Source organism: Perognathus longimembris, chromosome 5, assembly GCF_023159225.1.
Source record: "Perognathus longimembris pacificus isolate PPM17 chromosome 5, ASM2315922v1, whole genome shotgun sequence".
NCBI lineage: Eukaryota > Metazoa > Chordata > Mammalia > Rodentia > Heteromyidae > Perognathus > Perognathus longimembris.
The window spans coordinates 9,117,087-9,134,267 of record NC_063165.1 but is presented as its reverse complement, the minus strand read 5'-3'; the positions used below and the strand labels follow the sequence as shown (position 1 = coordinate 9,134,267).

General features: G+C 39.0%; 4 protein-coding genes and 1 pseudogene across 4 annotated transcripts; all 5 read left to right on the top strand.

Moving 5' to 3' along the window:
• The first annotated feature begins 1,735 nt into the window (after positions 1 to 1,735).
• On the top strand, positions 1,736 to 2,222 carry LOC125351202 (annotated as a pseudogene).
• Positions 2,223 to 6,895: 4,673 nt separating this feature from the next.
• On the top strand, positions 6,896 to 7,072 carry LOC125351201 (keratin-associated protein 20-2-like). The gene has a single exon (XM_048345909.1). The coding sequence runs from the start codon at positions 6,896 to 6,898 to the stop codon at positions 7,070 to 7,072; it is 177 nt and encodes a 58-aa protein (XP_048201866.1).
• Positions 7,073 to 9,768: 2,696 nt separating this feature from the next.
• On the top strand, positions 9,769 to 9,945 carry LOC125351200 (keratin-associated protein 20-2-like). The gene has a single exon (XM_048345908.1). The coding sequence runs from the start codon at positions 9,769 to 9,771 to the stop codon at positions 9,943 to 9,945; it is 177 nt and encodes a 58-aa protein (XP_048201865.1).
• Positions 9,946 to 12,883: 2,938 nt separating this feature from the next.
• Positions 12,884 to 13,039, top strand: LOC125351199 (keratin-associated protein 20-2-like). The gene has a single exon (XM_048345906.1). The coding sequence runs from the start codon at positions 12,884 to 12,886 to the stop codon at positions 13,037 to 13,039; it is 156 nt and encodes a 51-aa protein (XP_048201863.1).
• A 3,441-nt stretch (positions 13,040 to 16,480) lies between these two features.
• Positions 16,481 to 16,657, top strand: LOC125351198 (keratin-associated protein 20-2-like). The gene has a single exon (XM_048345905.1). The coding sequence runs from the start codon at positions 16,481 to 16,483 to the stop codon at positions 16,655 to 16,657; it is 177 nt and encodes a 58-aa protein (XP_048201862.1).
• Positions 16,658 to 17,181: the final 524 nt, after the last annotated feature.

Below are 17,181 nucleotides of genomic sequence, written 5' to 3'. Positions count from 1 at the left end.
GCTTCCCACAGCATCCTGAGCGCCTCAGTTTAGTGGATAAACAAGGCCCTCATAACTAGGATGGTTTTGTGCCTAAGTCAGAATTCCATGATCAGTTGATGAGCCAGATTCTTCCATTGTTAAGGCTCTGGTTAGTTCTATATTTAATTGACTCGATGTATGTGACTTCATTACCCAGTATGATATAAATCATGGAAATAGGTATCTCATTCCTACTTTTGTTGTGCTATGTTCCAATTTCTCTACAGAGAATTTTGTTGTCCACTTCCGTGTGTCTGCTTTTTTCTCTCTTTGTGTTCACTCTGCATCTCTCTAATTTTGGGGGCACAATGTGTCCATTCATTCACCCAAGTAAAGTGATATCTTCCGTTACATTTTCATTTGTTTCTTCAATTTGAATAGACCAATTTATTCTTTCAATTATGGAATTTACAATTTACCTAGATTTTGTTTTCCATTATAGTGTATTCCATGGGTACAACCTACATATGTCTTTAGAAATTGTCATGTGAAGCTCAGCACCAGTGGCTCATGCCTGTAATCCTAGCTACTGAGATATGAAGATTGTTAGCATTTCCTTAGCCTCAGGTCCTCAGTTCCTCCCACTAGCCCCCGGATCCACCCATACGTAATGAGCCACTCCTACTCTCACTACCTACCTACTTCCTCTTTACCCCCAGAGGAAAAGGAGCTACCACCTGGATAAGGTGCATGCCATGTAGCTCCCTCTCCAGTGGGAACTATGGCCCCACTAATAAACCTCCTTATGAACCTTCTTCTCCTGCCTGTGATTATCTCTGCATGGTCTTCTGGGATAGCCGGGACCTATGCTTTCATTGGTGCCGAAACCTGGGAGAGGTTCCCTGGTGGATTTGCTCCCCCATTTCTGGGGGTCCAAGCTGCCCCCGGGACCTATTCTGCTGTCCTAAGCCCACCCAGAGGACCACCGAGGTAACATCTCCTGACCAAGTTTTCTACTTCCATCCACCACGACAACCTACAAATTTGCCCTCACACCCAGGGTAAGTGATCATCTAAACGAGGGCTCGGATCCAATTTTCCGATTTACCATAGGGCCACAGGGCCGTGGCTTCAGGGCCACACTCCGTGCTAGGTCTGGGACACAGCAACTGGGGTGACGACCTCATTGCTGATTGTCTCCTACATTTCAGCTGACCAGAGTAATATCGAGGACGCTTGGTATTTAACTCCTCAGCTCCGCTAATCACTTACCATGGGAGGGGCACAATCTAAAAGCTGCTCAAGTTTGAGCCCAATCTTACAAATTTGGAATATTTTACAGGACTTACATAACTTCTATGAGCGCTCGGGCAGATGGAGCGCTCTCTCTCCCTCTTTCTTTCTGCCTCTCTCTCTTTATGCCTCTCCAAACTCTGCCTGCCTGCCTGTGATAGGAGGGGCTGGTACTAGCTTCCAAAACTTACATGGCCAATTAAAAAAAAAATTCTAAGCGCACCCCAAAGCTTGTGCACAACTGTCTGTGTATCTGTTTGTCTGTCTGTTGGTACTTGCTTTTTTGACTACTATTTTAACTTACTTTAAGTCTTGTGTTAAACTGATCTTTGCAGCCTGTGGGTGGAGTCACAGTGAACAGCCTGGAGGCAATCCTGACTCTTCATCACCAGACTCCAAGCCAAAACACAAAACAAAACAAAACAAAAAACCCAGGTTTTAAACCCAAACTGATCATGTTTGGGTGCAAGCAAATGTTTCCACCGAGGAAAAGGAATCGTATCGTATGTCCGCTATCCAGAACCTCCACTCTTTCGACCCCTTTGCTGATGCAAGTAAGGGTGATGACCTGCTTCCTGCTGGCACTGAGAATTATATCCATATAAGAATTCAACAGAGAAACGGCAGGAAGACCCTTACTACTGTCCAAGGGATCGCTGATGATTACGATAAAAAGAAACTAGTGAAGGCATTTAAGAAGAAATTTACCTGCAATGGTACTGTAATTTAGCATCCAGAATATGGAGAAGTAATTCAGCTACAGGGTGACCAGCGCAAGAACATATGCCAGTTCCTGGTAGAGATTGGACTGGCTAAGGACGATCAGCTGAAGGTTCATGGGTTTTAAGTGCTTGTGGCTCATTGAAGCTTAAGTGAGGATTTCCTAGCAATTAGTAGAATTTCCCTCCTGTCCCTTGTCACAAGTTTAAAAACCTCACAGCTTGTATAATGTAACCATTTGGGGTCTGCTTTTAACTTGGACTAGTGTAACTACTTCATGCAATAAACTGAAAAGAGCCATAAAAAAAAGAAAAACTCCAAAAAGTTCTAATATGCAGCATGTGATATAGTACAATGATGTAAAATCAGTGTGTTATTCTTCATGTTCATCTATGCTAAAAGTCAAGTGTACATCTGTTCCTGACAATTCTTTGGTATAGACTAAGATTTTGCTTCTCCATTTTTCTCTCCTGTGCTCTCATAAACTCTTTAAGATCAAGGGACCAGAGTCATTTTGGAACAAGTGTGCAAATGTGGCTGCTAACCTCGATTTTCCTGACCCAGGATTGATATTTTGCTTTGTAGGATGCAGGTCAACATGTATGCTAGATGCATGGACTGTGGCGGTCTATGGCTACAGGAAGCTGCCTCCATAGTCTGCTCCCAAACTGCCTGGTTTCACTACTAGTGATTCCTTATTCTCTCTCTCATACATGGAAAACCACTCAGGGTATCTAGCATTCCTGTGAAGATTTTGACAGGCCCAGAGAGCTCCTGCCCTGGCTCTGCCCCCTCCCCCTCCCCCCCACCCCCCCCACCCACCCCCTCTCCGCCAGGTTAGAGTTGGGTTTATAGCAGGCCCTATCATGACAGAGTTGCAACCGAGACCGAGACTTACTCCAAGGTTAAAAGCATCAGAGTTGTGTTTGGTGGCCACAGGGTTGCATTGGGGTAGTGTTGGTGTCTTCCCCCTCCATGTCTCAGAAACTGTTCTGGCTGCTGCAGAGAGCAGACTTGGTTGGCCTTTGGTATGTGTGAATTTTGTGACTAGGAAGATGGTTAAAGGCCCAAGCCTTCTAAAAATCTTTCTAATACTGGGAGATTTCAAATGTCTTTAACCAGTCTGTGTAGAAATTTGCAGGCAACTCAGCAGGAGGTATGACAATCTATCCAGGGGACTCTAAGAGATGCCACTACCGCCTTGCCCAGATCTAACCTGCCTCCATCACACATGACTAACAAAGCCTGCTGATTTGGGATGGAAGACACAGCCACTTCGGATCCGCTGAAGCTGAGACTTTTACATTGTCCCAATGCTTTGCCTTCTTTTTTTTTTTTTTTTTTTTTTTTTTTTTTTTTTTTTTTTTTTTGGGCAGTCCCGGGCCTTGGACTCAGGGCCTGAACACTGTCCCTGGCTTCTTCCCGCTCAAGGCTAGCACTCTGCCACTTGAGCCACAGCGCCGCTTCTGGCCGTTTTCTGTATATGTGGTGCTGGGGAATCGAACCTAGGGCCTTGTGTATCCGAGGCAGGCACTCTTGCCACTAGGCTATATCCCCAGCCCCCTTTGCCTTCTTGATTGTTATTCATTTGCGCTCTCTTCCACCTGCCAGTAAGGTTGAATGATATGATTTGATTTGATGGCACATGGATCTCATTCAGTCTGCAGTTCTCTAAGTGTTACAGCAGAACTCTGGCAAGTATTTGTTGGTCAATTCTCAACAAGATACAGGTAAGCTATACTCCTATTGTTCTCCTGTTGCTTTAATTGGAAATATAAAGGGCTTTTATGGCTAAGACTCCTTGGCATCTTAAATGGAGTCAATTTAAACTTGCTCTTTCAAAATTAATCAGAGCTGGGAGATGAAGAGGTATAGTTGTTTACCCACCTAATGTCCATACCTGTCCATTTTCCATCTGGACAGAAACTTGCATTCTTGCCTTTGTTATTTGCTATTTATATATATATATTAGCTTCTGACTAGTTACTCCCAACCATTCCACTATCCCTAAACACTTCCTTCCTGCCCCCAGTCCAGTTATTCCTCCTTCCTTGTAATGGGCCACAATTGGGTTTATGTTCCAAATGGAACTTTTCTGGCTTGTGCCCAGGGTGTGTTCTCCCATGTCGTTCATGTTAACTGGTCCTGTGAACTTGTTAGCATTTTGCCTGACCCTTTTCAAGTCTCTTTTAACAGGATAACATGCCTCATGCAGGATGCCACCTAGGAACTTGCAGTTCAAGACCATCCTCTTACTACACTGCTCTGCCCAGCACAGATCTGGACCCTGAAGGCCCAGCCCCAGGGACTCCTTGATGTGCCCAAGCTGCAGGAGGTAGCCAGAGGAGACCATGACACCCATTGGCCCTGATAACCATTCTCGTGGAAATGATGAGGAACTTTACCAACCAAACTGTCAAACAAATACTTCTTGGAAGCTACCAGGCCAAATGACGAATCAGGGACCCCTGACTACTTCGCCCTTTACAGCAGGAAGTAGCTCCAGAAGAAACAACCTCCGCCCATACTCCCAGCCTGCTACCCCTCCTCTGTTATTAATAAACAACAAATGGGGGAATGTTAGCATTTCCCTAGCCTTAGGTCCTCAGCTCCTCCCACTAGCCCCCAGATCCACCCATACCTAATGAGCCACTCTTACTCACTACCTACCTACTTCCCCTTTACCCCCAGAGAGAGAAGCTGCCACCTGGATAAGGTGCAGATGCCATGTAGTTCTCTCTCCCATGGGAACTATGGCCCCACTAATAAACCTCCTTATGAACCTTCTTCTCCTGTCTTTGATTATCTCTGCATGGTCCTCTGGGATGGCCCAGACCTATGCTTTCAAGGATCATGGTTCAAAGCCAGCCGGGGCAGAAAAGTCCTTGAGACTTATCTCCAATTAACCACCAGAAAACTCTGAAGTGATACTGTTGCTCAAGTGATAGAACTCTAACCTTGAGCTGAAGAGCTTAAGGACAGCATCCAGGCCCAGAGTTCAAGCCTCATGACTGACAAAGAAAAAAAATTCTCATGTAATAATGAGAAAGACCCTTATCTAAATTCAAGGTTCTAAACAGGAGCTTCAAAATGGAACAAGAAATGTTTCTATGGGGGAAAAAGATTATATAACCTGTATAACCAAGAGAAACTTCTGGTATTTCATTTTTGGAAGCAACTCCATATTATTCTCTACTTTCTGTTAATTTTTATGTATCCTAGGAACAGGAAGTCCCATTTCTTAGGCTCTTCTCTTAGAAGCATTTCAAGACCAAGTATCCCAATAATAGGCTCACAGTCAAAATTCAACAGGATTGATTTGAAAAGAACAGGAAGTCCTTTATGGAGCAACAGAGGGTTGCTGTAGTCACAGCATGAAGGAGCTAGTCTCCCAAGCATTCCCTGAGCTTCCGGAAGCTTCCTCACTCAGAGGCTCAAAGGCGAGTCACAGCAGTAAGGGGTGCATTTCCTCATGTTTTCCTCACAAAGTTTTCAATGGTTGAATAAGCTACTAAATGAATTTTTCCTGTTATTCTTCAATATCCTATTTGATGCATTTAGTAATGTCTTAATGGGCACATATCATTCTAGATATGAAATTAACAAAAATCATAGGCAAACTAACACCTACATTTTTATTAGGTGGGAAAATATAAAATCTCTCCAGTTAGTCTTGAAAACAAGGAATACCCTTTTAAAAATGCTTTTTTAAACAAAGAGCAGTGAAAATATTTACAAGGGGGATGATATGTCTCTACTAAATTGATTTTAAGAACTCTTGGTGAAACTTACTCTATGGATGCTCAAAAACCTCATACAAAACAATGAAGCTTTTCCATGTTGTTATGGCTTCTATATGTATTTATAGCAAGACTGGCCCCTAGCTGGTAGGTCCAATTCTTGAGAGGTAATTGGATTTCAAAGCTCTGACATAATCAATGGATTAATCCTTTGACTGATAATTCAGTGGCATTACAGTATTGGAATGTGAGGGGAACTTTCAGAGATAAGGCTTTGTGAAAGGAAGTAGGTCATTGAAACACACTCTGGAGGCTACATTTTGTCCAGGGCCCCCTCTATTTCCAAATCATTATGTCATAAATAACATTTGCCACATTCTTTTACTACTAGGAAACCTGGCTCCCTGGTACCCAAAGCAACAAGTCCAGCAAAACTTGGACTGAAACACTAGGCAGAAAATAAACCTTTTCTCTTGTTAAGCTTATGTTTCCCTCATATATTTGCAGGAGTTCAAGTTCTGGTGTATAAGATGGTCATTTATTCTGTGGAAAGTTTCAAATAATATTCTGTGAACAATAGATTTTGAAAAAGCCTCATATATATGTACAGAGTAGTACTAAGCTACCAAGTAATCACCATATAAGGATAACGAACTCATTATTCATTAGCAAAACTTAGCAAGCCAGTCTGTCCAGATGAAACTGTTTTGAAAAAAAAAAAAAAGGTGGGAAGGAAATAAAGAGAGGGAGAGGAGGGAGAAAAGAAAAACGGAAACCAAAACTATTTTCCCTTTGGAGGAATGAAAAACAAAACAGAATGAAAGTAGAAATGGGATACCGAATTTCAAAATTCACATCAAATTATGTACTCAAGTCACATCTATTGAATAAACTAAATATAGAATATGTTAAAGTCTTAAAATGGGATTGTTTGGCTCAAAAACAGATCATGGGATTCTGACATAAGAACAAGACCATCCCAGTTACGAGGGCCTTGTTTATCCACTAAACCGAGGCGCTCAGGATGCTGTGGAAAGCACTGAGGGAGGCACATGATTCTCAGGTGCCTGTGGCTTCCCCACCCACCACCCAGGGGTATAAAAGACACCTGGCACACAGGGACACCCACACTCAAGAACCCCACCTTCTGCTGCTCCTCTCCACAGTCCACTCCTGACACCATGTGCTACTACGGCAGCTACTATGGAGGCCTGGGCTATGGCTATGGAGGCCTAGGCTGTGGCTATGGCTGTGGCTGTGGCTTTGGAGGCTATGGTGGCCTTGGTTATGGTGGCTATGGTTATGGCTGCTGCCGCCCCCTGTGTTGTGGAAGGTACTGGTCCTATGGCTTCTACTGAGGATTTCCCTTCCCTGCTGAGATGATTGCCTATGTCTTCCTTTCCTATTATAATTCTCTCCACATTCCACCACATGAGAAATTTTTGAATGTCTTCAGAAATCTCAACTGTGCATCCAAATCTAAATTAAATGACTAGTGCTCCTATAACCCATTATTTTGTTTACCCCATTGTTTTGTGAAAAGACATGTATTATTAAATAAACCATATCTTGAACAAATAATGTTTCCTATAGTTTATAATGTTTGCTATTGGTTTGTGAGGGATGGGATTGTAAGGGTGAGAATGAGACAGGGTAGTTTCTAATATAATGGAAAAGTATTAATTATTTCTAATAAATCATTAAACTAAAATTTTGAACTAAGAGAGAAGATGAACAGAATGATGCTTACTGAGTTAAATGTACTACTCGAGGAGAAATATGGAAATAAAATGCCTACTTTATCTCCTGTCATTTTGAATTATAGAGAATAAGCAGAATAAAGTGCCAATAATTGGTACAAAATATCACCCACCCCACATAAAACAGCAAGGGTGATGCCACCCAGAAAACCCTTCCGTGTCATCAACATTAAAGGGTCCCACCAGTCTGTCTCCTGAATTGTTTTTCTTTTTTTTTTGTAGGTAGAAGTTAGTTAAAACAGCATTGCACATTTTTCTTTATTTTGCTCTATTTAATATTTATGAGAATCCAAATCAGGAGGGTAGGAGATCTTTTCCTTATTTCTTTATTGCCCCATTGCAAGCCTAGAATGCAATTCATTTCCAAGAAATTACTTATTTTTTCTTTTCAATTTTAAATCATAGGAAAAGAAACCCATTCATTTCTATTGAGGTATAGAAACAGACATAAAATATGTGGATGTACCTGAATGCTCTTCATGAACAGATAAGTGGAAAGTTTCCCCAAAGTAATTCTTCGATGTCTTACTGTTTCCAATAATGTTTCTGTAAGGTTCGCAGGAAAGGAAACCGCCACATGGTGCAGGCAAAATGGAGTTTTTTGGGGGAAAGCAAACTGCCAGCCCACACAAGATGGAGGTGTGGGGAGGCAGAGGGGAGGGAAGAAGAGAAAAAGAGAGGGAATAACAACAGAGAGAAAAGAAAAAAGTATGGGGACTGTGTTGGGCTGAGTTATATAGAAAAGGGGGAGGTGTTAGTCTTGAATTGCTGTACTCCTACTTCCCATTTGGCACAACTTTGACTATGTGCATAGACTACCACACCAAGCCTTAATATAACAAACTTTTCAAAATTATTGTGGTCATCAAAATTCTTCTTTCTCTTGTCACTGTCATCATCCCTGGCTTTGTCTACTAATGACTCCTAAGTACATGCTATGTTACAAAGCATGGTGTCTCAGAAGAGGGAAAATTTCTGCCCTCCATCTTACCTACCAGCAAATACCAGGACTGGTAAAATCCCTGTCTGATGACTGCTCATTACGCCATATTTGGTTTCAAAATTTCCAGATATGATTACTAATCACCATCTCAGAGCCATAATTCTAAATGAGCTGAGACATTGTACCTGACTACTGTATACATTTATACTTGTGAATCCAAGTTTTTCTGTGAAATTTCCTCCATGCTTTAGCAATTATTACATTTTTTCTGACAAATCTCTAAAACATTGTAAGATAATCATTACACTAGTGAATTTTATACAAGACTGAATATAGGATGTTTCACTTGATGTTTAAGAAATCATAATATTTTGCTCAAATATATTTACCAACATAATATTTCCAAACCAACACTATTGATGAAATCCTGACACAAACACTTAACATGAATGGTATTTTGTACATGCTTATTTAGCAACTAAAGACTTAAACTCAAAAGAAAGATAGCGTTATATGTCCTTTGGTAAGATTGAAAGTTCTAGTAATTAAAATGTTATAGTACTTAAAAAGTTGGTCCTTTCTTAACATTTGAAATAACATGCACTAAACATTAATGACTAAATCTCAAATACATGTACATAATGTAGTAACTTGCCCTCAACCAATCATAATATTAAAATTACCTCATTGTTCATGATCAAGGGAAAGGTAAATGAATCCCTAGATGAAACTTTCTTCATAAAAAGAAAAAAAAAACAGCAGAAGATAATGGTGCTTGGTAGTAAGAGATGCAGGAAACAAACTAGAAAGAGTGAAGAAAGGGAAAGAAGGCATAAATGAAGGAGGACTGGAGAAAAAGACGTGTGTGTGTGTGTGCGAGCATGTGTGTCTCTGGCCTGTGTGTGAGAGAGAGACAAAGAGAAGAGAGACTGAAAGTCAAAGATCAACACAAAAATGTTTTTTCCGCTGGAGGAATTTAAGCAAAACAACAAAAATAGACATAAAATACATTCTTATGGTTTACATCCTACTTGTAGTGACATCATATACATTGAATAAACTAAATGTAGAATCAAAGAAAATCTCAAAAATGCCGAAGAATTTGGCTCAAAAACTGATCATAAAATTCTAATGCGAAAGCAAAACCATCCCAGTTATGAGGGCCTTGTTTATCCACTAAAGCGAGGCGCTCAGGATGCTGTGGGAAGCATGAGGGAGGCACATGATTCTCAGGTGCCTGTGGCTTCCCCACCCACCACCCAGGGGTATAAAAGGCACCTGGCACACAGGGACACCCACACTCAAGAACCCCACCTTCTTCTGCTCCTCTCCACAGTCCACTCCTGACACCATGTGCTACTACGGCAGCTACTATGGAGGCCTGGGCTATGGCTATGGAGGCCTAGGCTGTGGCTATCGCTGTGGCTATGGCTATGGAGGCTATGGTGGCCTTGGTTATGGTGGCTATGGTTATGGCTGCTGCCGCCCCCTGTGCTGTGGAAGGTACTGGTCCTATGGCTTCTACTGAGGAGCTCCCTCCCCTGCTAAGATGATTGCCTATGTCTTGTCCTACTGCAACTCTCTCCAAGTTCCATCCATGAGAAACTTTTAAATGCCTTCAGAACTCTCATCTATACATCCACATCCAAATTAAACACATCGTGTTCACTTAACACATTATTTTGTAAAATGACGTATTTAAGTAAATAAATCATATTTTGCTACAAATCTTGTTTCCTTTGAGTTTATAATGTTTGCTCTTTTTATTCAAAGAATGGAATGAAGCACTGAGAATGAGAGGAGATACTTTCTAGCGTAACAGAAAAGGATTAATTATTTCTAACAAATCAGTAAACTAAGAGCAGAGATGAACAGAAAGATGCTTACTGAATTTAACGTATCACTTGAGGAACAACTTGTGGAAATAACAAAAATGCCTACTTCATCACCTGTCATTTTTTTTACCACATTCATGTGTGTATTTGTTTTGTTTTGTTTTGTTTTTCATTTCTTTATTGTCAGAGTGATGTACAGAGGGGTTACAATTTCATAGGTAGGGCAATGCACACATTTCTTCTCCACCTTGTTACCTCCTCCCTCATTTTCCCCTGCCTGCCCCCTTCCCACGTCCCTCCCCCCACCATGAGTTCTACAGTTGGTTTATAGCATATAGTTTTGTAAGTGTTGCTCTTGCCTTGGTTTCTTTTATCCTTTGTCTCTAGATTTTGGTATTCCCTTTCCCTTCCCTAGTTCCATTACACGTATACACAATATCCAGGGTACCAAAATTAGTTACAGTGACATCAAGGGTTAAACCATGGGGAAAAAAGACAAAAGAAAAAGGGCATAATTTCACATGGTATGTTGAAAATAACAACACTGATAAACCACTTGTCTCCATAACTTGGAGTTCATTTCATTTAGCATCATCTTATGTCTTCATGTGTACATAGCTATTTAGCCATTGTCATTTTGAATTATAGAAAATAAGCAGACTTATGTGCCAATCATTGGTATGAAATATAACCCACCCCAGGTAAAACAGAAAGGACAATACCACCCTGAAAATCCTTCCCCATCACCAAAATTAAAGGTTACCAATAGTCTGTGTTCTAAATTGTTTTTGTAGATAGAAGTTAAAGTTAAAACAAGATCATGCATCTTCTTTATTTTGCTCTATTTAATATTTCTGAGATCCAAAATCAGGAGGGTAGGAGATCTTTATCTTAGTTTTGTATTTACCCATGGCAAGTCTAGACTGCAACTTATTTTCAAGTAATAAAGTTACAAACTTTGACTTTTAAATTTAGATCTTATTAGGAAAACAAAAGTGTCCATTTCTGCTGAGTATAGAAATGGACATAAAATTTCTGCATGTAGGCTACCTGAATGCTCTTTATGAATACCCCATAGTAATTCTTCCAGTTCTCATTGTTTCCAATAATGTTTCTAATTCTTCCTTAGCCTTGCTAAACCTGACTGCATTTAGGTTTTAAACAATTTTAATTATTAAACAAATTTAATTTTAATTCTCCTAATTCTACGTCCATGCTTCTAAACTTCCATAGTGTTACTTTATCAACAGACACAAATAGAGAAATGGAATTACACACTCAAAATTCCTACAGGTTTTCCCCTTTATTTGACAAAACAATAAAATAGTCTAATATACTTACCCTACATATAGTGTCCTGTATGATTTAAGACAACTCTAAATTTTTTAGGATGCTAAAAGTAATGTGAATTCCACAAAAATAGCCATGACACTAGTTTATTTGGAGAATAGTGACATGATGAAATTCTTTTCCTTCTTTAATGTATAGGTATTATTTTCCCAAATTCTCTTAGTTTACTGAAAAGAATTCATGAGAAATCTGCAGACACCTAAGATTGAGTATATTCATTTTATAGGATAAAATGATGTTTATGTTGGATAAAATGATGTCATTCGAAATTTTTCCTCCATGCAATAGGTATAATTTCTGTTCATATTTTTGCTTTACAACCAGTTTTGCTGTATATATAAATAAATGTGGGGGGGGGGCTTGTGAGTGTATATGCATATGAAATAGAGGAACAGTTTTGGTGAGATACAGAGAAATGAAACACAGACAACAGTGACTTTGAATGTTTCCTCAGTTTCTGTGTACCTCAAAATTTAATGACCTTAACAACAGTTTGATCATCTAATGTCATGTAATCCTTCCTAAGATTCAGAAACCACAATTGATTCATGATCATATAGCCAGTTATTTTTTTGAAGTGCTGGGAAGTCATAACTCTTAATGTGCTGATAGTATATCTATCTCCTGTATGCATTTATTCTTGTGAAGTCATGTTTTTCTGTGAAATTATTATTACATTTTACATTTATTTTTTCTGAAAAAAACTCTAAGACATTGTAAAATAACCTTTATACTAATCAATTTTACACACAGTTCAATATAGGATGTTTCACTTGATGTTTAAGAAATCATAATATTTTGCCCAAAGTTTTTACCAATATAATATTTTCATAATCAACACTATTGATGAAATCCTGACATAATCAGGCTTCAAGCTTTACTTGAACAATTGAAAATCTATTTTAATTATTGGGGACAGACTTTTAATATAAAAGGTATATTGTATATGGTTGCTTACCAATTAAAGACTGGGATATGTGTTGAATAAACTAAATATAGAGTCAAAGAAAATCTTAAAAATGCTAAAGAATTTGGCTCAAAAACTGATCATAAAATTGTAATACAGAAGCAAAATCATCCCAATTATGAGGGCCTTGTTTATCCACTAAACTGAGGCGCTTGGGATGCCGTGGGAAGCACTGAGGGAGGCACATGATTCTCAGGTGCCTGTGGCTTCCCCACCCACCACCCAGGGGTATAAAAGGCACCTGGCACACAGGGACACCCACACTCAACAACCCCACCTTCTGCTCCTCCTCTCCACAGTCCACTCCTGACACCATGTGCTACTATGGCAGCTACTATGGAGGCCTGGGCTGTGGCTATCGCTGTGGCTGTGGCTATGGAGGCTATGGTGGCCTTGGTTATGGTGGCTATGGTTATGGCTGCTGCCGCCCCCTGTGCTGTGGAAGGTACTGGTCCTATGGCTCCTACTGAGGAGTTCCCATTGATATGATTGGCTATGTCCTTATTCTACTCAAACTCCAAGTTCCATTGCATGAGAAAATGTCGACTATCTTCAGAATTCTCAACTATACATCCACCTCTAAATTAAATGCATAATGTTCATTTTATCCATTATTTTGTTTAAATCATGATTTTGTGAAAATACATATATTATTAAATAAATTATATCTTGTCACAAATCTTGTTTCCTATGAGTTTATAATGTTGGCTGTTGGTTTTCAAGGGTTGGGACTGAAGCCCTGAGAATTTGAGGGAATACTTTCTAATACAATAGAAAAGGATTATTTCTAACAAATCACTAAACTAAGATTGTTAACTAAGAGAGAAAATGAACAGAAAGAAGTTTACTGAATTAAATATACCACTTGATGAGAAATTTGTGGAAATAACAAAAATGCCTACTTTATCTCCTGTCTTTTGAATTATAGAGAATAAGCAGAATTACCTGCCAATCATTGGCACAAAATATAACCCACCCCAGATCAAACAGAAAGGGTGATACCAGCCAGAAAACCCTTCCCTTTCACCAAAGTTTCTTTTGTACATAGAATTTAAAGTAAGGATGTACACTCCTCTTTATTTTCTGTATTTAATATTTCTGAGATTTAAACTCATGAGGATAGGAGATGGCAGGTCTACAATGCAATTCATTTTCAAGTAATAAGCAGTTACAAACTTTTACTCTTATTTATTAAACCATATTAGGAAAACAAATGTGTCTGTTTTATTGAGTAGAGAAACAAACAGAATATTTCTTGGTGTAGGCACCTTAATGCTCTTTGTGAATCGATAAAATTGAAGGTTTCCACAAAGTAATTCTTCCAGCTCATAACCTATTTCCAATAATGTTTCTAGTTCTTCCTCAGCTTTGCTAAGCCTGACTATATTTACATTTTAAACATTTCAATTTTTTGAATAGGTTCTCCTACATCCCACCACAGCTGAGATGATATTGTTTCTTTACCAACAGACACAAATACAGAAGTAGAAAAATGCACACAACATTCTTATAGATTTACCACATATATTTGACAAAACAATAAAAACTCGAATATACTATATACCCTATATATGTTTTCCTGTATCTTTGAAACTAATTCATAAATTTCTTACAATGCTAAAAGTAACATAAATTCCATATAAATAACTAGGGTATTAATTTAGTCAGATAATAGTAACATGATGTGTTTTTCCTTCTTTATTATACAGGTAATTTTTTCTCAAATCGTTTGAATTTACTCAAAAGAATGAATGAGAAATCCACAGACACAGAGGACTGACTGTATTTATTTCATATCAGAAAATGACATTCATGATGAATCAAATGATTTCACAGTAATTTATGTCTCCATGCATTCATTATAATATCTCTTCACTGTTTTTGCTTTTCATCCTGTTCTTCTGTATATATAAATAAATGTGTGTGTGTGTGTGTGTGTGTGTGTGTGTGTGTGGTTTGTGAGAATGCATTCTCATGATAGAGAGGAGGAATAGTGATGGTGAGATATAGAGAAATGAAAAACATACAACACTGTCTTGCAATGTTTCCTCAGTTTCTACGGACCCAAAGTTCAATTATCTGAAAATCAATTTGTTCATCTAATGTCATGCAATCTTCCATGTGATTCAGATGCCACAGTTGATCAAATTAACAATTCATGATTATATATCCAATTAATTTTTGCAATCTGGGAATAGAACTCAGAGCCTTGAACTCAGCTGGCAAATGTTTTATCACTTAAGTCATGAAACCAGCCCTGCCCACCAGTTTTTGGTGGTATCCAACAGGACTTCATTATTTCTCCCAGGCTAGGCTTGAATTGCTCTACTTCTACTTGTCATCAGCATTGCTGTGATTATATGCATACACTACCACACCAGGTCTTAATAAACAAAATTTTGAAAGACACTTTAACCACCAGAATATTATTATATCATGTCACTATATATAATCATTCTTCTTTGTATATTAATGATAACTTAAGTACAGGCTATGTATCAAAGCATGGTGTCTCAGAAGAGAAATAATTTCTGCCTTGTATATCATGTGACTCCCTGGGCCATCTTACTTATCAGTGAATACCAAGACTGGTAAAATCCCTATCTCATGACGGCTGATTATGCCATATTTGATTTCCAGATATGATCTCTAATCACCTTCTCAGAGCCATAATGTTTACTATGCTAAAACATCTATTTTCTATGTGCATTTATGCTTATGAGTTCACATTTTTTCTTTGAAATTTTCCCCCAAATATGTCAATTATTACATTTTTTCTTTAAAAAACTCTAGAAAAACATAAAATAAACCATTCAACTAGGGAATTTTACACAAAGTTGAATACAAAATGTTTCATTGATGTACAAGAAATCATAGCATTGTGCCTGAAGTTATTTACCCAACATAATATTTTCAAAATTAACATTGTTGATGCAATCCTGACTGATAAAGTCAAATGATATACTTTATTTGGGTAATTAAAAACCTATTTTAATTACTGGAATAAACATTTAATATGTATGACATATCACATATGCTTACCTATCTATCAACTAAAGGCCTAAAATTCAAAGGAAAGAAAACATTATACTTCCTTTGTAAGATTGCATGTTATGGTGTTTAGGGTACTGGTCTATGAGATAGTCCTTTATTAATGGTTCAAATGATGTCAGCTAAACAGGAATGGCTTCTGAATGTCTCAACCAAATGTAGTAACTTGCCTTCAAGCAATCATAATATAAAAATAATGAACTCATTATTCATGACCAAGATAGCAGTAAATGAGATTTAAAAAAGAGAGAGAGAAGAGCAGGAGAAAAGGGTGTTTGGCAGTAAGGTATGCAGTACTAAGAAGAGAAAGAATGAGGAAGAAAGGGAAAGAGGAAGGTCTTAATAACAAAGGAAGAATAAAGACAGATGTGTGTGTGAAAGAGACAGAGACAGAGACAAACGGACAGAGAGAGAGAGACAAAGAGAGGACAAAGGGATATTCAAAGATGAACACAAAAATGTATTCCTTATGGAGAAATGGAAACAAAGCACAACAAAAAATGAAATGGAATACTGATCTTCATAACCAACATCCTACTGTGTAGTGATATCATATATATTTAATAAGCTAAGTATAGAGTCTGAGAAAATATTAAAATTACAGAAGAATTTGGTTGAAAAACTGATGGTAAAATTCTAATACAGAAACAAAGTCATCTCAGGTATGCGGGCCTTGTTTATCCACTAAAGCAAGGCGCTCGGGATGCTGTGGGAAGCACTGAGGGAGGCACATGATTCTCAGGTGCCTGTGGCTTCCCCACATACCACCCAGGGGTATAAAAGGCACCTGGCACACAGGGACACCCACACTCAAGAACCCCACCTTCTGCTCCTCCTCTCCACAGTCCACTCCTGACACCATGTGCTACTACGGCAGCTACTATGGAGGCCTGGGCTATGGCTATGGAGGCCTAGGCTGTGGCTATCGCTGTGGCTGTGGCTATGGAGGCTATGGTGGCCTTGGTTATGGTGGCTATGGTTATGGCTGCTGCCGCCCACTGTGCTGTGGAAGGTACTGGTCCTATGGCTTCTACTGAGGAGCTTCCTCCCCTGTTGAGATGATTGGCTGTGTCCTGCTGTCCTACTGCAACTCTCTCCAAGTTTCTTCCCATGAGAAATTTTTGAATGTCTTCAGAAATCTCACCTATACATCCAAATCTAGATGACATGCCCATTTAACCCATTTCTTTTTTTTTTTTTTTTTTTTTTTTTTTTTTGGCCAGTCCTGGGCCTTGGACTCAGGGCCTGAGCACTGTCCCTGGCTTCTTCCCGCTCAAGGCTAGCACTCTGCCACTTGAGCCACAGCGCCGCTTCTGGCCGTTTTCTGTATATGTGGTGCTGGGGAACCGAACCTAGGGCCTCATGTATCCGAGGCAGGCACTCTTGCCACTAGGCTATATCCCCAGCCCCTTAACCCATTTCTTTTCATTGAATTGTATGTTAGTTTGAAGGAATATTCGTTTTATTTTGTATTCTGGGATAAAATGGGTCCAAATTTCAATCTCAATATTTGTGAAAATATAGATATCATTAAATAAATCATATTTTCCTAAAAATTGTT